The sequence below is a fragment of the Nipponia nippon genome, unplaced genomic scaffold, assembly GCF_047370975.1.
Source record: "Nipponia nippon isolate SJK-2023a ecotype South Korea unplaced genomic scaffold, ASM4737097v1 scaffold_46, whole genome shotgun sequence".
Lineage (NCBI taxonomy): Eukaryota > Metazoa > Chordata > Aves > Pelecaniformes > Threskiornithidae > Nipponia > Nipponia nippon.
The window spans coordinates 524,927-547,075 of record NW_028262365.1 but is presented as its reverse complement, the minus strand read 5'-3'; the positions used below and the strand labels follow the sequence as shown (position 1 = coordinate 547,075).

Here is a 22,149-nt window from a genome sequence, read left to right as displayed (position 1 = left end):
CCCCCCCCCCCAAACCAGTGCTAACCCACCCCAGGACCCCCCAAACCCCAGGGACCCCCCAAACCCCCAAAGGCCCCCCAAACCAGTGCTAACCCACCCCAGGACCCCCCAAACCCCCAAAGGCCCCCCAAACCAGCGCTAACCCACCCCAGGACCCCCCAAACCCCAGGGAGACCCCCTCCCTCCCCTCAGGATCCCGCCAAAGCCCCCCCAAACCAGCACTAACCCACCCCGGGACCCCCCAAACCCCAGGGACCCCCCAAACCCCCAAAGCCCCCCCGAACCAGCGCTAACCCACCCCAGGACCCCCCCCAAACCCCAGGGAGACCCCCTCCCACCCCTCAGGGACCCCCCAAATCAGCACTAACCAACTCGGGGACCCCCCCAAAAACCGTTTTATTTAGGGGGGGGGGTGCAGCAGCACGACCCTCCCCTTCAAGCCCACCCCCAGCCCCCCCAAAGGCAGGACGTAGCGATGGCCGTCCCCGAGGCGGCGGGGGCTCAGCTCCCCCAGCTGAGCGTTGCTGTCGTGCAGCCCCCCCAAACCCCAAAGCTGACAACGGGGGCTCTTCCCCTGCTGCGCCAGCACCAGCACCCCCTCCACCGCCCCCCCCGGGCCCCCCCAAAATAATTCTTCCCCTTTTTCGAACGCCATTTCCCCCCCCTCAAACGAGGGCGGGTGGAAGAGGTTGGGGATTTCGGGGTCCTGCCGGTACGTCGGGCTCAGCGCCGCGCTCCGGATCCCCAACAAAACGCCTACGGGGGGGGGGGGGAGGGGGGGAGGGGTGCAGCGTCACCCCTGGGGCCCCCCACGTTGTGAGAGTGACCCCCCCGGGGTGCGGTGACCCCCCCCAGTTTACCCGTCAGCACGGCCCAGTGGGCTTTGTGGCCGCGGCGGCGGCAGGGCTCGTGGTTGCTGTCCTCATCGTAGCTGGGGTGACGTTAAGGGAGGGGGATAACGGCGTAAAGGGGACCCCACCCCCCAAAAAAAAAGACCCCCCCAAGACGGCGGGAGGATACGGCACGAGGAGGGGGAGCCCCCCAACCAGGTGACGCAGGATTCGGGGGCGGTTGGGTCCCTCCAAGCCCCCCGAAAGGAGCTCGGCGCGACAGGGGAAGAGCTCCTGGGCCAGCGCTGCCATGTCAGCCGCTGCGGGGACAAAATGGGGGGGCTAGGACAATCCCCAGCCCCCCCCCCCCCCCCAAAAAAAAAATGGGGTGCCCCCAACCTTCCCGTACCTGAGAACATCTCGCCCCGGGCGGTGAAGCCGCGATCCCGCGCCGTCCGCACCAGTTCCTCCAGTCCCACGCCGTGGGTGGGGGCCAGCAGCGAGGCCGCCATCCATAGGGCCACCAGCCCACACCTGGGGGGGGGGGGACACACACAAAATGAGGGGGGGCCCCAGCAGCACCCCCAGACTGTGCCCCCCCCCCCCCCCCAACGCTTACTGGGGTCCGTCCTGGATGAGGGGCGGCGCCGGGCGGTGGAAGAGGAGCCATTTCAGGGGGGTGCTCAAACTGGGGGGGGGGGAAAGGCTCAGGGGGGAGCCCCGAGGAGGAGGCTGGGCCCAGGCCCCCCAGACCCGGTTCAGACCGGGCCCAAGACCCCCCCCCGCCCAATTCAGGATGGGCCTAGGACCCCCCAGCCCAGGCCCAGGACCCCCAGCCCCAGTTCAGGCCAGGCCCAGGACCCCCGGACCCAGTTCAGGCTGGGCCCAGGACCCCCCCCGGGCCCAGGACCCCCAGACCCAGTTCAGGCCAGACCCAGGACCCCCGGACCCGGTTCAGACCGGGCCCAGGACCCCCCCCCGCCCAATTCAGGACGGGCCTAGGACCCCCCAGTCCAGGCCCAGGACCCCCAGCCCCAGTTCAGGCCAGGCCCAGGACCCCCGGACCCAGTTCAGGCTGGGCCCAGGACCCCCCCCGGGCCCAGGACCCCCGGCCCCGGTCCAGCCGGGGCCCCGGACCCCCCCCCCGCCCAATTCAGGACGGGCCTAGGACCCCCCAGTCCAGGCCCAGGACCCCCAGCCCCAGTTCAGGCCAGGCCCAGGACCCCCGGACCTGGTTCAGGCTGGGCCCAGGACCCCCCGGGCCCAGGACCCCCCAGGACCCCCAGACCCAGTTCAGGCCAGGCCCAGGACCGCCTCCCGTTCAGACCGGGCCCGGGATCCCCCCCCAGGACCCCCAGACCCTGTTTCAGGCTGAGCCCAGGGCCCCCCCCGGACCCTCCATTGGACCCCCTGGTTCAGGCCGGGCCCAGGACCCCTCCCAGGCCCAGGACCCCCCCCCAGTACCTCCAAGCCCCGGTCCAGGCCGGGCCTAGGACCCCCAGATCGAGTTCAGACCGGGCCCAGGACCCCAGACCCCCCCCCCGGGGCCTCCCCCGGTCCCCACCTCTCCCGCCGCCGCCGCAGCAGCTCCCGGACGCCGCCGTCCTCCCCCAGCGCCGCCCCCGCCCGTTCCAGCGCGTCCCGGAGAACCCGGCCCGGCGGGGGGGGCGGCGGCAACGGCGGCGGCGGCGGCGGCGGGGGGGCCTGGGCCATGCGAGGGTCAAAGGGCACCGGGGCGGAAGCGCGGGGTCGAAGGTCAGAGAGAGCCACTCCCGCCGCCGCTTGGGCCGAGCCCGCTCTGATTGGTTACCTCCCCCCGGTACGCTTCCCGCTCTGATTGGAGGAAGCGGCGGTGGGCGGGGCGGGAGAGCCGTTGCGGCGCGGCTATTGGTTGGGTAGTGGCGGGTGCACGCGGCTGAGGCGGTGGCTGGTGGTGAGGGGCCGCGATGGGGCCTGGGGGGGTCCGGGGGGACTTGGGGGGTCTGAGGGGTCCCGGGGGGTCCCGGAGGGGTTTGGGGGGCCTGGAGGGGTCCCGGGGGCGTCTGAGGGGGTCCCGAGGGGGCCTGCAGGGGTCTGGGGGGAAGCAGGGGGATCTGGGGGGGCCCGGAGGGGTTTGGGGGGGCCTGAAGGGGAGCAGGGGGATCTAAGGGGGTCCCAGAGGGGTTTGGGGGGGCCTAGAGGGGTCCCGGGGGCGTCTGAGGGGGTCCCGAGGGGGCCTAGAGGGCTCTGGGGGAAAGTAGGGGGATCTGGGGGGGCCCGGAGGGGTTTGGGGGGCCTGAAGGGGTCTGGGGGGAGCAGGGGGATCTAAGGGGGTCCAGAGGGTCCTGGAGGGGTCCCAGGGGGGCTTAGAGGGATCTGGGGGGAAGCAGGAGGGATCTGGGGGGGGCGGAGGGGTCTGGGGGTCCCGGGGTGGGGCTGGAGGGGTCTGCGGGGGGGCAGGGGGGATCGGGGGGGAATAGGGGGTTTGGGGGGCCTGAAGGGGTCGGGGGGGTGCAGGGAGGTCCCAGAGGGTTTTGAGGGGGCCAAGAGGGGTTTGGGGGGCCTGAAGGGGCCTGGGGGGAGCAGGGGGGATCTAGGGGGCTCCCAGAGGGATTTGGGGGGCCTGGAGGCATCCTGGGGGGTATGAGGGGGTCTCGGGGGGGCCTAGAGGGGTCTGGGGGTCCCAGGGTGGGGCTGAAGGGGTCTGGGGGGAGCAGAGGGGATCTCGGGGGATTTGGGGGTCCCAGGGGGATCTGGGGGCCTGAAGGGGTCTGGGGGGGGAGCAGGGGGATCTGGGGGGGCCAGAGGGGTTTGGGGGGCCTGGAGGCATCCTGGGGGGTATGAGGGGGTCTCGGGGGGGCCTAGATGGGTCTGGGGGTCCCAGGGTGGGGCTGAAGGGGTCGGGGGGGACAGGGGGGATCTGGGGGGCCTGAAGGGGTCTGGGGGGAGCAGAGAGGATCTTGGGGGGTTTGGGGGTCCCAGGGGGGATCTGGGGGGCCTGAAGGGGTCTGGGGGGGAGCAGAGGGGATCTGGAGGGGGTTGGGGGGCCTGGAAGGCTCCCGGGGGGGGTCTGAGGGGGTCCCAGGGGGGCCTAGAGGGGTCTGGGGAGAAGCAGGGGGGATCTGGGGGCCTGAAGGAGTTTGGGGGTCCCGGGGCGGGGCTGGAGGGGTCTGAGGGGGGGCAGGGGAGATTTGGGGGGTCTGGGGGGGATCCCTGTGGGGTCCGGAGGGGTTTGGGGGGGCCTGGAGGGATCGGGGGGAGCAGGGGGTCTGGAGGTGTCCGGGGATCTCAGAGGGGTTGGGGGGTCCCAGGGGGGTCCGGTTCAGCTGGGGGGGTCCCCACAGTGTGGGGGGATCCAGGTGGAGCAGCCCCCGTGGTGGTGGTGGGGGGATTAATCCCTCCCTCACCGGGGGACCGGGCTGTCCCCCCTCTCATTTCTGCAGGAGGGGGTCCTCCTTCCTCTCCCAGCCCCTCCTTGGGGGGGTTAAAGGGGGGCAGCCCCCCCCCAGCCCCCCCAGACACCCCCCTTTCCCCGCAGACGGGGGTCCCCCCGAGATGGCGGTGCAGGACGCGCGGCCCAACCACACCATCTACATCAACAACCTCAACGAGAAGATCAAGAAGGATGGTGAGGGGCTGCGGGGGGGGTCCGGGGGGGGGGCTCCCCTTCCTCCCTGCTCGCCCTCATCTTCCTCTTCCTTTTCCCAGAGCTGAAAAAATCCCTCTACGCTATTTTTTCCCAATTTGGGCAAATTTTGGATATCCTGGTATCGCGGAGTTTGAAGATGAGGGGTCAAGCCTTCGTCATCTTCAAGGAGATCAGCAGCGCCACGAACGCTCTGCGCTCCATGCAGGGCTTCCCCTTCTACGACAAACCCATGGTGAGCCCCCCCAAATCCCCGTGGAGCAATCCCCGTGGAGCCCCTCCAAATCCCCATGGAGCCCCCCTAAATCCCCTAGACCTCTCCTAAATCCCCTAGACCCCCCCCCAAATCCCTTTGGAGCTCCTCTAAATCCCCACGGAGCCCCCTCCAAATCCCCTAGATCCCCCCCAAATCCCCATGGAGCCCCTCTGAATCCCCGTGGAGTCCCCCAAATCCCCAAGGAACCCTCCTTAAATCCCTACGGAGCTTCAAATCTCCTAAATCCCCCCAAATCCCCTTGGAGCTCCCCCAAATCCCCTTAGAGTCCTTCCAAATCCCCTAGATCACCCCCAAATCCCCTAGATCCCCTCCCAAATCCCCACGGAGTCCCTCCAAATCCCCTAGATCCCCCCCCAAATCCCTATGGAGTCCCCCCAAATCTCCTAGATCCCTCTCAAATCCCCTTGGAGTCGTTCCAAATCCCCTAGATCCCCCCAAATTCCCTTGGAGCTCCCCCAAATCCCCTTGGAGTCGTTCTAAATCCCCTAGATCCCCCCCCCAATCCCCTTGGAGCTCCCCCAAATCCCCTTGGAGTCCCTCCAAATCCCCTAGATCCCCCCAAATCCCCTTGGAGCTCCCCCAGATCCCCCAGATCCCCCCCAAATCCCCATGGAGTCCCTCCAAATCCCCCAGATCCCCCCAAATTCCCTTGGCGCTCCCCCAAATCCCCTAGACCCCCCAAATCCCCATGGAGTCCCCCCAGATCCCCCAGATCCCCCCAAATCCCCATGGAGTCCCTCCAAATCCCCCAGATCCCCCCCGAATTCCCTTGGCGCTCCCCCAAATCCCATGGAGTCCCCCCAAATCCCCATGGAGTCCCCCTAAATCCCCCAGATCCCCCCCAAATCCCCATGGAGTCCCCCCAAATCCCCTAGATCCCCCCAAATTCCCTTGGAGTCCTTCCAAATCCCCCAGATCCCCCCGAATTCCCTTGGCGCTCCCCCAAATCCCATGGAGTCCCCCCAAATCCCCATGGAGTCCCCCTAAATCCCCCAGATCCCCCCAAATCCCCATGGAGTCCCCCCAAATCCCCTAGATCCCTCCCAAATCCCCTAGATCCCTCCCAAATCCCCTTGGAGTCCTTCCAAATCCCCCAGATCCCCCCAAATCCCCTTGGAGCTCCCCCAAATCCCCATGGAGTCCCTCCAAATCCCCCAGATCCCCCCCAAATTCCCTTGGCGCTCCCCCAAATCCCCTAGATCCCCCCTAAATCCCTAAGCAGCTCCCCCCCCCCCCCCAAACCATTCCCGCTCACCCCCGCCCCGGCTTTTCCTGCAGCGGATCCAATACGCCAAAACGGATTCGGATATCATCGCCAAAATGAAGGGGACTTTCGTGGAACGCGACCGTAAGCGGGAAAAAAGGAAACCCAAAGGCCAAGACGCGCCGGCGGCGAAGAAAAGCGGTGCCGGAACCGGCACGGCGGCACCGGGCGGCGTTCAGGGAGCCGTTCCCGTGAGTTGGGGGGGGTTGATTTGGGGGGGATTTGGGGGGGGCTGTGGGCGCTGAGCCTGGGTTTTTTTTCCCGTAGGGAATGCCGCCGTTGAACCAGGCGCCGCGGATGATGCACCATATGGCGGGGCAGCCCCCCTATATGCCTCCGCCGGGGATGATCCCGCCGCCCGGCATGACTCCGGGCGGAATTCCCCCGGGAGCCATGCCCCCCCAGCAGGTGATGCCGGGCCAGATGCCGCCGTCGCAGCCGGTGAGTCCCGGCGTACCCCCAAAAAATCCAATTTAACGCTGAACGGGGCGCTGAAATGTGAAAATAAACCATCCCCGCGCCCCGATTGGGGGGATTGTTGTGGCGTGAGGGGGGGGGGGGAGCCTTTTGGGGGGGCTCCCCGCTTCTCGTTGGGGCTGACACCCCCTTTTTTTCCACTCCCCCCCCCCCCAGCTGTCGGAGAACCCGCCGAATCACATCCTCTTCCTCACCAACCTGCCCGAGGAGACGAACGAGCTGATGCTCTCCATGCTCTTTAATCAGTGAGTGCCTTGGGGGGGGTTTGGGGGGAGCCGGGGGGGGGTTTGGGGGCCCCCCCTGACGTCTGTGCGCCCCCCCCCCCTTCTTTTTTTGCCAGATTCCCCGGTTTCAAGGAGGTGCGGTTGGTGCCGGGTCGGCACGACATCGCCTTCGTCGAGTTCGATAACGAGGTGCAGGCGGGGGCGGCCCGCGACGCCCTCCAGGGTTTCAAGATCACCCAAAACAACGCCATGAAGATTTCCTTCGCCAAAAAGTGACACCCCCACCCCCCAAAAGCACCCCCCCCTGCACCCCAAAATCCCCCTCACACCCCAAAATCCCCCCTCGCTGCCCCCCCAAAACCCCTTCCCCTCCCACCCCCCCCCCGAAGGTAAGTTTGCCCCGAGGCGGCCGAGCCTTCGTCCCCCCGCCCTCCTCCTCTGCCTTGCCCTGCTCCTCTCCTCTTCCTCTGGCCCCCGGGGGGGTCTGGGGGGGTCCAGCCCCCCCTCCCCCCCCCCCCAGCATTGTACCCAGGGTCTCTCTGCAGACATTGCACCTGGAGCCTCTCCCCCCTCCCCAAAATAAACCCCCCCCCCCTGCGTCCCACCCAGGCGTTTGCTCTGTCGTGGAGGGGGATGGGGGGGGGGCAGATTTGGGGGTGGGGGGGGCGGGGAGGGTTTGGGGCATGGTTTTGGGGCTGGGGAGGGGGCTTGGGGCGTGGATTGGGGGGTTTGGGGCTGGGGAGGGGGCTTGGGGGGGGTTGGGGTGTGGATTGGGGGGGCTTGGGGGTGTGGGGCTGGGGAGGGGGGTTGGGGCGTGGATTGGGGGGTTTGGGGCTGGGGAGGGGGGTTGGGGCGTGGATTGGGGGGTTTGGGGACAGGGACTGGGGGTTTTGGGGGGGTTGGGGGCAGGGGATGGGAGGTTTGGGGGGGTTGGGGCATGGATTTGGGGGGAGGTTTGGGGCTGGGGTCGGGGCTATGGGGGGGGGGGTTGGGGCCGGAGGACCCCCCCCCCCGAGCGGTTTGGGGCCGGGCGGGAGTTAGGGCCCAGGAGCCCGCCGCCCCTCTAGCCCCGCCCACTGGCTCCGCCCCCGCTCTTCGCCCCGCCTCCTTCGCTGCGCCCGGCCCCGCCCTTCTGGTGTTCCGCCCTCGCTGCGCAGGCGCGCAAGACCAGGAAGCGGCTCTCCTGGGCGCCGCCATATTGTGCCCGCTCCCTTCCGTACGGCCCGGTGGCGGCAGGAGGCGGCGGGGCCCGGCCCGGCCCGGCGGCTCCAGCCATGTCCGAGACCTACGGTGGGTCCGGGGGTGGGGGAGAGCCCGGGCACGGCCGGGCAGGGGGGGGGCGGGGCGGGGGGCTTGTAGGGAGCGGGGGGCCTGTGGGTGGGATGGGGGGCCCTATAGGGGGTCTGGGGGCCTCTGTGTGGGATGAGGGGGTATCTGTGGGGTTCTGTGGGCTCTACAGGGGCTGTGCGGGGCCCTATGTGGGATGGGGACCTTATAGGGAGTGTGTAGGGCTCCTGGGTGGGATGGGGGGGGCGTCTGTGGGCCCCTGTAGGGGGTCTGGGGGCCTTATAGGGGTCTGTGGGGCCCTATGTGGGAAGGGGACCCTATAGAGAGTGTGGGGGGGGCCCTGTGTGGGATGGGGGGTGTCTGGGGGGCCCTATAGGGGGTCTGGGGGCCTTATAGGGGTCTGTGGGGCCCTATGTGGGATGGGGACCCCATAGGGAGTGTGTGGGGTCCCTGTGTGGGATGGGGGGGTGTCCGTGGGGGCCCTATAGGGGGTCTAGGGGCCCCTGTGTGGGATGGAGGGTTGTCTATGGGGGCCCTGTAGGGGGTCTCTGGGGCCCTATGTGGGATAGAGGCCCTATAGGGCGTCTGTGGGGTCCTAAGTGGGTTTGTGGGTCCTTGTGTGGGATGTGGGGGCGTCTGTGGGGTCCTGTGTGGGATGGAGGCCCTATAGGGAGCGTGTGGGGCCTCTGTGTGGGATGGAGGGATGTCCATGGTGCCCTATAGGGGTTCTAGGGGCCCTGTAGGGGGTCTGTGGGCCCCTGTGTGGGATGGAGGGGTGTCTGTGGGGCCTTACAGGGGTTCTAGGGGCCCTATAGAGAGGGTCTGTGGGGTCCTATGTGGGATGGAAGCCCTATATGGAGCATGTGAGGCCCTATAGGGTGTCTGTGGGGTCCTAAGGGTGTCTGTGGGTCCCTGTGTGGGATGGGGGCGGGGGGGGGGGCATCCGTGGGGTCCTAAGGGGCTCTGTGGGGTCCTATGTGGGATAGAGGCCCTATAGGGAGTGTATGGGGCCCCTGTGTGGGATGCAGGGGGGTCTGTGGGGCCCTATAGGGTGTCTGTGGGGTCCTAAGGGAGTCTGTGGGTCCCTGTGTGGGATGGGGGGGGGCATCCGTGGGGTCCTAAGGGACTCTGTGGGCTGTATAGGGGGTCTGTGGGCCCCTGTGTGGGATGGGGGATGTCTGGGGGGCCCTATAGGGGGTCTGGGGGCCTATAGAGAGGGTCTGTGGGGCCCTATGTGGGATGGGGGGGTGTCGGTTCACAGGGACCCTGCTCCCGGGGGGTGACACCCCACGCACGCGGGACTCGGGGCCCTTTCGGCGCCTCCTGCTTTTGCCAGGCACCGAAACGAGGGAAACCCCCCCACTTTTGGGGGTCTTTTGGGGTGGTTTTTGCCGCGTTTGAAGGGCAGGGAGCGGAGCCAGGCGCGAAATTGCTTCCCCAAGGTCGCTCCCCTCCGCGGGGGCTGCTCCCCCCATCCCGCCGCTGCTTGAGGCACCTTGAGCCTAAAAAACACCTTTTTTTTTTTTTTTAATTATTGTTTGTTTTATTTTATCTTCCCCTTCAGATTTTCTCTTCAAGTTCCTCGTGATCGGGAGCGCCGGCACGGGGAAGTCCTGCCTCCTCCACCAGTTCATCGAAAACAAATGTAAGTTGGGTTATTTTGGGTTTTATTGTTGCTGCGCCGGGTCACTCCCGACCAGATTCGTCTCTCGGGCTGCTGGAAAACGCCGCCGAAATATTTCCCCGCGGGACGTTTTGCCAGTAGGAAACAAAAAAAAGCGGGTTTCGTTGGGTTTTTTTTGTCTTCTGGAGCCTCAACCTTTCCTTGCCAAGTCCGGCGATGGAAAAGATCTTTTTCTGTTTCGGTGGATAAACAGAGCTTCGCCTCAAAACACCAAAACTTCGGCTTTTCTGAAACCTTTGATTTTTATTTTTTTTTTTCCTTTTGTAACGGGGCGGAGGAAGGCTTTAAGCCTGCTTAATTGGAAGTGAAATGCCAGGCGCCCCTCCTCGGTGCTTTGCGGGTTTAATTTCACGTATTCCGGCCCGCTCCTCGCTTCCTCTGCACCGCCGCTTGCAAAATCATCTCGTAACGAGGAATAATCAGCGGCGTTTGCCCGAGGAGCTGCGATCGACCCGGTTACGGTGGAGAGAAGCTCTTATTTCTTTCCTAGCCGGCCGGTAGCGCATCGGGCACCTCTCGTTTCCGCAGTCAAACAGGATTCGAACCACACGATCGGGGTGGAATTCGGCTCCAAGGTCGTCAACGTCGGCGGGAAGACGGTGAAGCTGCAGATCTGGGACACGGCCGGGCAGGAGAGGTTCAGGTAAAGGAAAAGCTCCCGGCGCTGGAGCTGCGCGCAAACCCTCGTCTTCAGCGGCCTCCGGCTTTTTGGGCCGCTTTTTTAATTTTATTTTATTTTTAAAACGCATTTCCAAAGTGAAACCGGGCGCCTTTGGGAGCGCGGCTGCCTCGCTCAAAGCGCGCGGTGCCTGAAACGCCGGGGAACCACGGAATCGTTTGGGTTGGAAAAAAGATCTTTAAGATCATCGAGTCCAACCATAAACCCGCCGCTAAACCACGTCCCCAAGCACCGCACCTACGCGTCCTTTAAACCCTTCCAGGGCTGGGGGCTCCGCCGCTCCCCCGGGCAGCCTGTTCCGATGCCGGACAACCCTTTGGGTGAAGGAATGGTTCCCAATATCCAAGCTCAACCTCCCTCAGCCGCTCCTCCCAGGATTCCTTCTCCAGAGCCTTCGCCGCCTCCGTTGCTTCTTCTTTGGCCGCGCTCCGGCACCTCGACGTCTTAGGGCCCAAAATTGACCGCGATATTCGAGGGGCTGAGCACGGGGGGCCGATCCCTTCCCTAGTCCCGCTGGCCACGCCGTTCCTGATCCGAGCCAGGATGCTGTTGGCCTTTTTGGCCACCTGGCCACGCTGCCGGCTCCTCTTCAGCCGCTCTTCCCCAAGCCCGTAGCGTTGCCTGGGGTTGTTGTGACCCAAACACAGGACCCGGCACTCAGCCTCATTGAATCTCCTCATCCCATCGGATCCGGCCTGTCCGGATCCCTCCGTAGAGCCTTTCCGCCCTCAAGCAGATCACCACTCCCGCCCAACGCGGCGTCCTCGGCGAACCGAGGGCACGCTCGATCCAGGCAAACGCTTCGCCGGGTATAAATCCGGCCGGATCGCCGGGCGCAACGATGGTGAAGGGAGTTAAATCCGGTTGGCGGCCGGTCGCCAGTGGCGTCCCCAGGGCTCCGTACTGGGGCCGGTCCTGTTTAACGTCTTTATCGGTGATCTGGAGGAGGGGATGGAGCGCAGCCGACGCCGAGGCGCATCGCTGGATCGCTGGGCTGAGGTTTAACAAGGCTCAGCGCCGGGTCCCGCGCTTGGGTCGCGCCAACCCCGTCCGACGCCGCCGGCGCGGAGAGCTGCCCGACAGACAGGGACCCGTGCCCAGGTGGCCGAGAAGGCCACCGGCAGCCTGGCTTGCGTCAGGAACGGTGTGGCCAGCGGGCCGGGGAAGGGATCGCCCCGCTGGCGAGGCCGCAGCTCGAATGGGGTCGGATCTTGGGAACGATCCCTTCGCCCGCGGGATCTAAAAGCCGGGGGGACGCGGTGGCCTCGGCGGCGCCGGGTTAACGGTTGGGCTCGGTGATCTTAAAGGGTTTTTCCAACCTCGACGATTCTCCGATCGCCTCCTCCAGGTCGTTGATAAGGATATCGAACAGAATATCTGCGTGGCTGGAGGAGCAGAGCGCGCCCAGCAATTAAATAAGAATATAGGGCTCTCGTCTGAAGGAGGGAGCCAAAAAACGCGGATTTGGGGCCAATCCTGTCCCTGCCCGAGTCGGCCGCGGAGCTCCTGCCTTCCTGGCAGCGCAGCCCACCCAGGGGACCCCAAGCCCCTCAAACCCGAGGGTCAGGCCTCCGCTCTCATCCTCCTCTTCCTCCTCAGATCGGTGACCAGAAGCTACTACCGGGGCGCAGCTGGCGCGTTGCTCGTGTACGACATCACCAGGTTGGTCGCAGCATCCGCGGACCCCCGACCCTCTCGTTTCGGGGTGGAAAATTGGGGTTCGGCAACCCGCCTTTTCCCTCTCCTCCCCATCCAGCCGGGAGACCTACAACGCGCTGACCAACTGGCTGACGGACGCCCGCACCCTCGCCAGCCCCAACATCGTCATCATCCTCTGCGGGAACAAGAAGGATTTGGACGCCGACCGGGAGGTGACGTTCCTGGAGGCTTCGCGCTTCGCCCAGGAGAACGGTGAGGGAGGCGGGGAGAAACGCTGGCTCCCGCCGCGCCCTGGGGCTAATTACGGTCGAATTCACGAGCCCTTTCTACTTGCCAGAGCTCATGTTCCTGGAGACCAGCGCCCTGACGGGAGAAAACGTGGAAGAAGCCTTCTTAAAATGCGCGAGGACCATATTAAACAAAATCGAATCGGGTACGGCGACTCCGATTTGGCTTTGCCAGGGTAGGGAAGGGAGGTTTTGGACCCTGGGGGGGGAGGTTTTGAATCCCAGCAGAGTGTTTGGATCCCAGGAGAGGTTTGGATCCCAGGGATGGAGGTTTTTGGATCCCCGGGAAGGTTTGGATCCCCGGGGACGGAGGTTTTGGATCCCCACCAGAGGTCTGAATCCTTGGAACGGGGCTTTTGGATCCCCGGGGATGGAGGTTTTTGGATCCCTGGCAGGGGTTTTGGATCCCCGGGATGGAGGTTTTGGATCCCCAGGGACGTTTGGATCCCCAGGGATGGAGGTTTTGGATCCCTGGCAGGGGTTTTGGATCCCCAGGACGGAGGTTTTGGGATCCCCAGGGACATTTGGATCCCAGGGATGGAGGTTTTGGATCCCTGGCAGGAGTTTTGGATCCCTGGGGACGTTTGGATCCCCAGGGACGGAGGTTTTGGATCCCTGGCAGGAGTTTTGGATCCCCAGGGATGGAGGTTTTGGATCCCTGGCAGGGCTTTTGGATCCCAGGGATGGAGGTTTTTGGATCCCCAGGGAGGTTTGAATCCTGGTGGAGGTTTGAATCCCAACGTTGTGAGGTTTTGGATCCCAGGGATGGAGGTTTTGGATCCCGGCAAAGGTTTCGAATCCCGGGGACAGAGGGATTGGATCCCAGGCAGGGGTTTGGGATCCTAGGGATGGAGGCTTGGGATCCTGGCGAGGGTTTTGGATCCCAGGGATGGAGCTTTGGATCCCCGGCAGGGGTTTTGCATCCCGACAGAGGTTTTAATCCTTCCCCTCGCCCCTTCACCGGGGTTTTTCCATCCGCGCAGGTGAACTTGACCCGGAGAGGATGGGCTCAGGGATCCAGTACGGCGACGCCTCCCTCCGCCAGCTGCGGCAGCCGCGGGGAGCCCAGGCGCAGAGCCGGCAGCAGTGCAGTTGCTGAACGCCTGCGCCCAAGGTGAGACCCCCGCGCCCCTGGAGGGGGGCTGCCCGGACCCCCGTCGCCCCCGGCCGCCGCAGAAGGGGTCGGATGACCCCCGCCCCGTCGCTAAAAACCTCTTTTCTCTCCTTTTTTTTTTTTTTTCTCCCTTTTTCCCCGCCGCCAGGACCACGTGCCTCGCCCGCCGAGCCCCCCGCCCCTCTCCTCCCTGCCATCAGCCCCCTCCTCATCCGAGAAGCCCCGGGACTCTCGAGTTTACCTCTGTGGCAAACGCCTTGTTTTGATTGTATTTGACCGAGGTGGCTTCTGGCAAACGCTCCTTGCCCGCTGCTTGCCCCCCGCCCCCCGTGGCCACCGGCCCGGTGGGCTGCGTTGTGTGTGTGGTGTGTGTGTCCCCCCCGCCCCGCCCCCGAGCAGGTTGGGTCGTATTCAGCTTGTTTAAAAGAAAAAAAAAAAAAAAAACCAAAAAACCCCCCTCCAAGATGCTACCGGTAGCGTTTCGGGGGGGGTGCCTGAATGAAGGGGGGTCCCCACCTCGCCTGGGGGGGGGGATGGCCCCCCGCAGTGGGGGTGGGGGGGGTCTCCCTGCCCAGCCCCTGGGGTTTTGCCTTTTTTTTTTTTTTATGGCGTGGTCTGCGTTTTGCATTTCTACTTTTCCCCCCCCCACCATGAGAGAAAAAAAATGGTTTTTTTTGTGGGGGGGGGGACACACATGATGTCATCAACCCCTCCGCTGTCACTTTGAGCGGTGGGGGGGGGACAGGGACTTCATTGCCTGCGCTGGAAGCTGCTGCCGTGTCCCCTTCGCCGCGGGGGCAAGGGGGGGTTTGGGGGGGTCCCCAGGCACCCGGGGGGGGGGGGGGCTCTGAACCCCCCCCATTCGGGGACAGCGTCTCCCTTGGGCTCCCCCCAGCTCCCCATCCCCCACCCCGGGGTGCTTCTGCTTCTCTTCGTGTTATTTATTGCACTTGCCGGGGGGGGGGGGTCCTGGGGGGGCCGGGGCTGCGTCCCAGTTGGGTTTGGTGGTTTTTTTTCTCTGGAAAAGGAAAAAAAGAAACACACACGCAACGAAAAAAAGCGAGTTTCCCTCCCTTCCAGGCTGTGAAAATGTGACTCTGGTACATAAAGTATTCATGTTTTCCAGCGCGGCTCCGCTGCTTCTTTGGGGGGGGGGGGTGTTCGGGTCCCCCCGAGCTGCCTGTGTAATGGGGGGGTCACCCCCCCCCCAGGGCTCGTGTCACCTCCTTTTGGGGTCCCGGGGTGGGGGGGGTTGCTCCCCTCTGCCCCTTCCTGGGCTGCTCCCATATGGGGGGGACCCTCAGTTTTGGGGGTCCGGTGGCCAGGCTAGCCCCCCCCCCACTCCACCCCCGGGGGGGGCGCAGGGGTTGATTCTTAACCACCCTGTTAAACAGCCGCAGGGGAACGGCACCGGGGCCCCTGTCTGTCTGTCCGTCCGTCCTGCGGTGTCTGGGGGTGCGGAGCCCCCCCCCCCGGGACCACAGCCCCACCAGCTCCTTTGGGGGGGGTCCTATATGGGGGGGGGGGTTCTATAAGGCGAGGAGGATGGTGGCGAGCAGGGTGCTGAGCATCACCTGGGTGCCAGGGGGCTGCTGTTCCTCTGGGGCCGGTGGCCAGCGGGCAACTAGCCCCCCCGGGCCCCCCCTCCGGAGGAGCGTGCCGCAAGTGGAGGCGACCCGGCTCATCGCCTCCCTCGCAAAGGTGAGTCCTGGGGGGGCTCGGGGGGGTCCCGGGGCCGGGACCACCGCTCAGCACCCCCCTCGTCCCTCTCCCCGCAGCTCGGCGAGAGCCACGGCCCCGTCTCCGGCGTCCGCTCGGGCTACCGCTTGCTGAAGGAGGCTCCGAGCGACCGCGCCGAGGAGTTCGCCGGCCGCGGCGACTTCCCGGCGGAGCCGCGGCAACGGTGAGACCCCGGGGTTGCCCCCACCGGGTTTTCGGGGAGCCACCGGCAGTGCCTGACCCCCCCTTTTTTTGGGTGTCCCCCCCAATCCAGGTATCGTTTACGGGACCGGGGAGCGCTGGCGGCAGCTTCGGCACGGGCAAGCGCGGCGCAGAGGAGCTGATCCGCGAGGAAGCCCGGCATCTGCTCCGGCACCATCCCGCCGCTCGGCCCATCCCAGTTTGATCCCAACCAGTTCGCCAACCCCCCAGGCCTTCAACCCCGGGCGTTTTTTGGATGAGGACGGACGCTTCAAGCGCAACGCCGCCATCTCCGCAGGTGAGGAAGGGGGGGTTTGAGGCTGCGGACCCCCATCCCGTCGGTGGAGCCCCTCGGATGCCAACGCCGCCTCGCAGGGAAGCGCACGTGCCTGGGCGAAGGCTTGGCCGCGACGGAGCTCTTCATCTTCCTCGCCATCCAGCGCTTCGAGCTGAAGGCTGGGGAGGATCCAGCCGCCATCGCTATCGCCCCCGAATCCCCCACCCGGTAAAGGCACCGCGCGTCTCCGCTCCCGGGGACCCCGGCGTCACCGGGACCCCCAGCTCCCACCCAGGGGGGCTCTGATGGGGCCGCGGAGCCCTGGTTTCAGCTGGGATCAAGTTTAATTTTCCCGAAAGCAGGACCGTTGGCGCGGGGAGAACGCCGTTAGTTTGGGGACGAGCCGTCCCGCTGCGGCGGGGACGAACGCGCGGCGGGGGTGGGGGTGTTCTTCGCGCCGCGGCGGGGGGCCGTCAGCGGGGACAGAAGCAGAGCTGGAAGGGGCGGGGGACGTTCATGATGCCGCTGACGTCGGGGCGCAGGTCGAGGCGCGGGCGGCCGGGGGGGTGACGCAGCTGGAAGCGCTGCAAGATGGCGGTGAGGAAGAGGAAGAGCTGCGTCCGCGCCAGGCTCTCCCCCACGCACATGCGCTTCCCTGCGGGGAGAAGCAAAGAAGGGGTGACTTGGGGGTGTCCCCCGCTTTGGGGGGGTCCTCGCAGCACCCCCCGAGCTGCCACCCACCTGCGGAGAAGGGCACGAAGGCTTCGCTCTTCTTGAACCCCCCTTTTTCATCCAAAAAGTGCCGGGGGTCGAAGGCTTCGGGGTTTTTGAAGTGCCGGGGGTCGCGCAGGGCCGAGCTCAGGACGGGGTAGATGGTGCAGCCCTGCGCCAACGCTAATCAATCATTAATCGGCGATCGATAGGCGAGGGCGAAGCGCCCGGCACAATTAAGTCAATCATTAAGCGCCCGGCGCAATCGATAAGGGCTGGCGCGCCGCGCGGTCTGTAATCGGTGCCGAAGCGCGCCGGGCGATCGATAATCAACGATTATCGCGCGTACGAGCACCAACGAAGCGCGTCGTGCAATTAATAGTCGATGATTAACGTCGTGGGGTTACGAGCGATTTCTAATCAATGGCCTGGGGCGATTAACGATCGACGGGGGAGCGCGTGGGGTGATTTACGGCTGATGGATGATTAACGGGGAGCGGTTAACGAGGAACGAGCGGCACCTTGGGGATGGTGAAGCCGCCCAGCTGGGTGTCCCGCTTCACCGTCCGGATGAAGCCGAGGGGGATGAGGTCGAGGTGGCGCTGGGCCTCGTGGAGGACGGCCTCGGTGTAGGGCATGGCCCCCCGGTCCCGCAGGGCCGGCGGCCGCTCCTGCCCCATCACCCGCTCGATCTCCTCCTGTACCTTCGCTGGGGAGGGCAGGGGGGTCAGCGGGCCCCCCCCGTCCTCCCCAGGGGCCCCCCCCGTCCTCCCCAGGGACCCCCCCCGTCCTCCCCAGGGACCCCCCGGCACCCCTCGCCGCGCCCTACCCGCCACCTCGGGGTGCTCCAGCAGCAGCAGCAGGCAGTAGCGGAGGGTGATGCTGGTGCTCTCCGTCCCGGCCACGAACATGTCGAACACCGTTATCTTCATGTTGTCCCGTCGGAAGGGCGTCCCGGGCTTCCCCCGCTCCTGGGTTTGGGGGGGCAGGGGGGGCGGCTGAGCCCCCTGGCACCCCGGCACCCCGTGTCCCCCAGGATGAAGCCTGGGGTCCCATCCCCTTGTACCCTGTGTCCCCCTGAAATGATGCTCGGGGTCCCCTTGCACCCCTTGTCCCCCCCAAAATGACGTTTGGGGTCCTGTCCTCTTGCACCCCGTGTCCGCCAAAATGATGCTCAGCGTCCTGTCCCCTTGTACCCTGTGTCCCCCCTGGATGGCACCCTGTGTCCCCCCAAAATGATCCTCGGGCTCCCATCCTCTTGTGCCCTGTGTGTCCCCAAAACGATGCTCAGGGTCCCCTCACACCCCTTGTCCCCCCAAAATGACACTCGGGGTCCCATCCCCTTGTACCCTGCGCCCCCCTGAGATGAAGCTTGGGGTCCTGTCCCTTTGTACCCCGTGTCCCCCCAAAACGAAGCTCGGGGTCCCGTCCCCTGGCACCCCGTGTCCCCCCGAGGCGACGCTCGCCGTCCCCCCGCCCCACCTGCTCTATCTTGTGGAGAAAAGCATCCACGAAATCCCGGGGCGCCGCCAAATCCAGGGTGGCCTCGTGCTCCGCCACCTTCCTGGCCAAGAAATCCTGGATGAAGGAGTAGTTCTGGAAGAGGGTTTGGTGCGGGCCGGGCAGGCGCTCCATCAGGCCGGGCAGGATGGTGTAGAGCTGCCGGGAGAGAGCCAGGCGGCACGGTGGCATGGTGGCACGGTGCCGGTGCCACCAAAAGCGGAGGGGTCCCCCTCCAAACCCCTCACCTGCCCGGCGACGGAGCTCTCCAGGCGGAAATTTTCGGCCAGGCGCCGGAGAACGCAGCGGTATTCCTCGTCACCGTAGCCGAAACGCTCGCCGAAGAGGATGCGGCAGATGGCGTTGCCCACGGCGGCGCTCAGCAGCATGGCGGGGTCGAAGGGCTGCCCTGCGGCGGCGGGGGGACGGTGACGACGACGGCGGCCCTGGACCCCCCACCGTGGCCCCGGTGCCCACCTTTGGTCCGCGCCAGCTCCTGCAGCAGCAGCCCCGTCTCCTCCTGGACGTGCTCCTCCACGCTCCTCTTGCCCATGCCGAAATCCCGCAGCGTGGTGATGGTGAAGCGCCGGGTCTGCACCCACATCTCCCCGTTGCTCATGAAGAGGCCGAGATTTTGGTTGGTTTTCTCCGCCAAGGGGAACCGGCCCCGGTCGGTGAATTCATCCCCGCGGTTCAGCAGCACCTCCCGCACCACCTCGTAGCCGAAGGCCACCACCACCAGCTCCGAGCCGAAGCGCAGGGCGAAGACGGGGCCGTACTTCTCGCTCAGCTGCGGGGCGAAGCGACACCCATCCGCTGTGGGTGGGGGCACCCCAGGGCGCTCGGCATCGGCAACCCGGGGGGCTCGGCATCGGCACCCTGCAGGGTTTGGCACTGGCACCCCAGGGATCTCGGCACTGGCACCCTGGGGTGCTCGGTATCGGCACCCCAGAGTCTCAGCGTCAGCACCCTGGGGGTCTCGGCACCGGCACCCCAGATTCTCAGGATCGGCACCCCAGGGTGCTTGGCATGGGCACCCCAGGGGTCTCGGCATTGGCACCTTGGGGATCTCAGCATGGGCACCCCGGGGGTCTTGGCATCAGCACCCTGGAGGGTTTGGCATTGGCACCCTGGGGATCTTGGCATTGGCACCTTGGGCATCTCGGCATGGGCACCCCGGGGGTCTCGGCATCAACACCCTGGGGTGCTCAGTATTGGCACCCTGGGGATCTCAGCATTGGCACCCCAGGGTGCTTGGCACTGGCACCCTGGGGATCTCGGCATTGGTGCTTTGGGGATCTCAGCATGGGCGCCCCAGGGATCTTGGCATCGGCACCCCGGGGGTCTCGGCATTGGCACCTTGAGGATCTCGGCATCGGCACCCCAGGGGTCTTGGCACTGGCAGCCCAGGGAGCTTGGTATCAGCACCCCGGGGGTCTCGGCATCGGCACCCTGGGGGTCTCGGCGTTGGTACCCCAGGGTGCTTGGCACTGGCACTCTGGGGCGCTCGGCATCGGCACCCCGGGGATCTCGGTATTGGCGCTTTGGGGATCTCAGCATGGGCGCCCCAGGGGTCTGCCATCGGCACCCCAGGGGTCTCGGCACTGGCACACCGGGGGTCTCGGCATCGGCACCCCGGGGGTCTCGGCCCCCCGCTCACCTTGCGGAAGGTCTTGCAGGTGTCGGTCGCCCTGAGCTGCAGCAGGTTGCCGATGAGCGGCAGCGCCAGCGGCCCCGGCGGGTAATTTCGGCTCCGCTCTTCTTTTTTCCGCCAGGCCGCGAGGGCCGCGGTCGCCAGGACGAGGAGGAGGAGGAGGATGGTGACGGTGCCCACCGCCTCCATGGCTGCTGGCGCCCGCCTCGGCGGCGAGGAGCAAAGTCTGCCGGCACCGGGGAGGTCGCGGCGGCGCAGCCGGGGCTACCGGATGGTCGACGACCTCGGGGATGTTTCTGGAAAAGTGACCTGCTCGCGGCATGCATCAACACGGACCCTGCCTGCCCGGCGCCTGCTGCGTGCCCCCGGCACCCTGAGCTGTCCCTTCGCCTGCTGCAACCCCGTCCCCTCCTTGCAACCCTGTCCCCTCGCTGCAAACCCCGTCCCCTCCTTGCAACCCCGTCCCCTCGCTGCAAACCCCGTCCCCTCCTTGCAACCCCGTCCCCTCGCTGCAAACCCCGTCCCCTCCTTGCAACCCCGTCCCCTCCTTGCAACCCCGTCCCCTCCTTGCAAACCCCGTCCCCTCCTTGCAAACCCCGTCCCCTCCTTGCAACCCCGTCCCCTCGCTGCAAACCCCGTCCCCTCCTTGCAACCCCGTCCCCTCCTTGCAAACCCCGTCCCCTCCTTGCAACCCCGTCCCCTCGCTGCAAACCCCGTCCCCTCGTCGCAAACCCCGTCCCTTCGCTGCAAACCCCGTCCCTTTGCTTGCAAACCCCGTCTCTTCGCTGGAAGCCTCGTCCCTTTGCTGCAAGCCGTGCCCCTTTGCCGCAACCCTTGTCTCTTTGCAAACCCCGTCCCTTTGCTTGCAAACCCCGTCCCTTTGCTGCAAACCCCGTCCCTTCCCGTCGTTGCCAGCCCCGTGGCCGGGCACGCAGCGGCCTTGGCAGCCGCCGGTGCTTTCTCCTGGCTCCGGGTGCGGGTTTTGCCCGGCCCCCGCAGCCTTTGGGCCCCGCTGCCTCGGCCACCGGCCGTGAGCCCTTGGGGGGCCCCAAGCCCTCGGTCCCACAGCAGAGATGGGAACAGGAGCCCGGAGCCGAGGAGGAGGAGGAGGATGAAGGCCTGGCAGCCCACGAGCCATGGGCAACCCCTGCGCGGCCTCAGTGCTGGGTTGGGCCCTTTGGATCTTGGGCTCGGCTGGGGCTCTGCACGGCTCTGCACGGCTCTGCACGCTCTCTGCACGCTTGGCTGGGGGCTCTGCATGGCTCTGCACGGCTCTGCACAGCTCTGCACACTTGGCTGGGGGCTCTGCACGGCTCTGCACGCTTGGCTTGGGGCTTTGCACGGCTCTGCACGGCTCTGCACACTTGGCTGGGGGCTTTGCACGGCTCTGCACGGCTCTGCATGGCTCTGCACACTTGGCTGGGGGCTTTGCACGGCTCTGCACGGCTCTGCATGGCTCTGCACACTTGGCTGGGGGCTTTGCACGGCTCTGCACGGCTCTGCACACTTGGCTGGGGGCTCTGCACGGCTCTGCACGGCTCTGCACACTTGGCTGGGGGCTTTGCACGGCTCTGCACGGCCCTGCACACTCTGCACACTTGGCTGGGGGCTCTGCACGGCTCTGCACGGCTCTGCACAGCTCTGCACACTTGGCTGGGGGCTTTGCACGGCTCTGCACGGCCCTGCACACTCTGCACACTTGGCTGGGGGCTCTGCACGGCTCTGCACACTTGGCTGGGGGCTTTGCACGGCTCTGCACGGCTCTGCACGCTCTCTGCACACTTGGCTGGGGGCTTTGCACGGCTCTGCACGGCTCTGCACACTTGGCTGGGGGCTTTGCACGGCTCTGCACGGCCCTGCACACTCTGCACACTTGGCTGGGGGCTCTGCACGGCTCTGCACACTTGGCTGGGGGCTTTGCACGGCTCTGCACGGCTCTGCACGCTCTCTGCACACTTGGCTGGGGGCTTTGCACGGCTCTGCACGGTTCTGCATGGCTCTGCACACTTGGCTCAGGGCTCTGCACGCTCAGCTCGGGGCTTTGCATGGCTCTGCATGGTTCCACACGCTCTCTGCACACTCGGCTCAGGCCTTTGCACAGCTCTGCACGCTCTGCGGGCTTGGCTGGGGGCTCGGCGTGGCTCTGCGCGGCTCTGCATGCTTGGCTCGGGGTTTTGCACGGCTCTGCACACTCTCTGCACGCTCAGCTCGGGGTTTTGCACGGCTCTGCGCGCTCGGCTCGGGGTTTTGCACAGCTCTGCATGCTCTCTGCACACTCGGCTCAGGGTTTTGCACAGCTCTGCACGCTCTCTGCACGCTCGGCTCGGGGTTTTGCACAGCTCTGCACGCTCTCTGCACGCTCGGCTCGGGGTTTTGCACAGCTCTGCACGCTCTCTGCACGCTCGGCTCGGGGTTTTGCACAGCTCTGCACGCTCTCTGCACGCTCGGCTCGGGGTTTTGCACAGCTCTGCACACTCTCTGCACGCTCGGCTCGGGGTTTTGCACGGCTCTGCACACCGAGGGGGTACGGGGGTGCAGGTGCTGCGCCAGGCTCCCGGCCCCTTGTACCCCGCGTCCCCCCGAGATGACGCTGGGGGTCCCGGACCCCCCAACCCCCCTCCCGGTGCCCCCCGGGCGATGCCAGAACCGATTTGACTTTGCCAGAGACTTTATAGGGCCG

The 22,149-nt window shown here is 66.2% G+C and overlaps 5 protein-coding genes across 7 annotated transcripts; 3 read left to right on the top strand and 2 right to left on the bottom strand.

Moving 5' to 3' along the window:
• Positions 1-400: 400 nt before the first annotated feature.
• On the bottom strand, positions 401-2,616 carry ACTMAP (actin maturation protease). The gene is made up of 6 exons (XM_087729646.1): positions 2,395-2,616; positions 1,450-1,518; positions 1,240-1,364; positions 1,021-1,150; positions 861-931; positions 401-756 (listed from the first exon to the last, which is right to left on the bottom strand). Exons 1-6 carry the CDS (start codon positions 2,541-2,543, stop codon positions 401-403), a joined length of 900 nt encoding a protein of 299 aa, XP_087585772.1. The 5' UTR covers positions 2,544-2,616.
• An 81-nt stretch (positions 2,617-2,697) lies between these two features.
• Positions 2,698-7,264, top strand: SNRPA (small nuclear ribonucleoprotein polypeptide A). The gene is made up of 7 exons (XM_087729665.1): positions 2,698-2,763; positions 4,348-4,437; positions 4,518-4,690; positions 6,011-6,187; positions 6,264-6,437; positions 6,630-6,718; positions 6,814-7,264. The coding sequence occupies exons 2-7, from the start codon at positions 4,365-4,367 to the stop codon at positions 6,971-6,973; spliced, it is 846 nt and encodes a 281-aa protein (XP_087585791.1). The 5' UTR covers positions 2,698-2,763; positions 4,348-4,364; the 3' UTR covers positions 6,974-7,264.
• A 570-nt stretch (positions 7,265-7,834) lies between these two features.
• On the top strand, positions 7,835-14,507 carry RAB4B (RAB4B, member RAS oncogene family). Its single transcript, XM_087729681.1, has 8 exons — positions 7,835-7,987; positions 9,549-9,629; positions 10,197-10,311; positions 11,947-12,009; positions 12,104-12,258; positions 12,344-12,439; positions 13,277-13,407; positions 13,556-14,507. The coding sequence occupies exons 1-7, from the start codon at positions 7,972-7,974 to the stop codon at positions 13,390-13,392; spliced, it is 642 nt and encodes a 213-aa protein (XP_087585807.1). The 5' UTR covers positions 7,835-7,971; the 3' UTR covers positions 13,393-13,407; positions 13,556-14,507.
• A 151-nt stretch (positions 14,508-14,658) lies between these two features.
• LOC148052590 (cytochrome P450 2C21-like) lies at positions 14,659-15,539 on the top strand. Its single transcript, XM_087729683.1, has 3 exons — positions 14,659-15,108; positions 15,186-15,310; positions 15,401-15,539. Exons 1-3 carry the CDS (start codon positions 14,953-14,955, stop codon positions 15,468-15,470), a joined length of 351 nt encoding a protein of 116 aa, XP_087585809.1. The 5' UTR covers positions 14,659-14,952; the 3' UTR covers positions 15,471-15,539.
• A 538-nt stretch (positions 15,540-16,077) lies between these two features.
• Positions 16,078-20,360, bottom strand: LOC148052589 (cytochrome P450 2C23-like). 3 transcript variants are annotated; one of them, XM_087729680.1, is made up of 9 exons: positions 20,243-20,360; positions 19,476-19,765; positions 18,293-18,605; positions 18,064-18,224; positions 17,798-17,974; positions 17,145-17,286; positions 16,837-17,024; positions 16,346-16,487; positions 16,078-16,259 (listed from the first exon to the last, which is right to left on the bottom strand). In XM_087729680.1, exons 2-9 carry the CDS (start codon positions 19,656-19,658, stop codon positions 16,078-16,080), a joined length of 1,488 nt encoding a protein of 495 aa, XP_087585806.1. In that variant the 5' UTR covers positions 19,659-19,765; positions 20,243-20,360. The 3 variants fall into 3 exon arrangements, with proteins under 3 accessions (XP_087585806.1, XP_087585804.1, XP_087585805.1); XM_087729678.1 differs by having other exon boundaries at positions 16,079-16,487; XM_087729679.1 differs by having other exon boundaries at positions 16,079-16,487; positions 20,222-20,306.
• Positions 20,361-22,149: the final 1,789 nt, after the last annotated feature.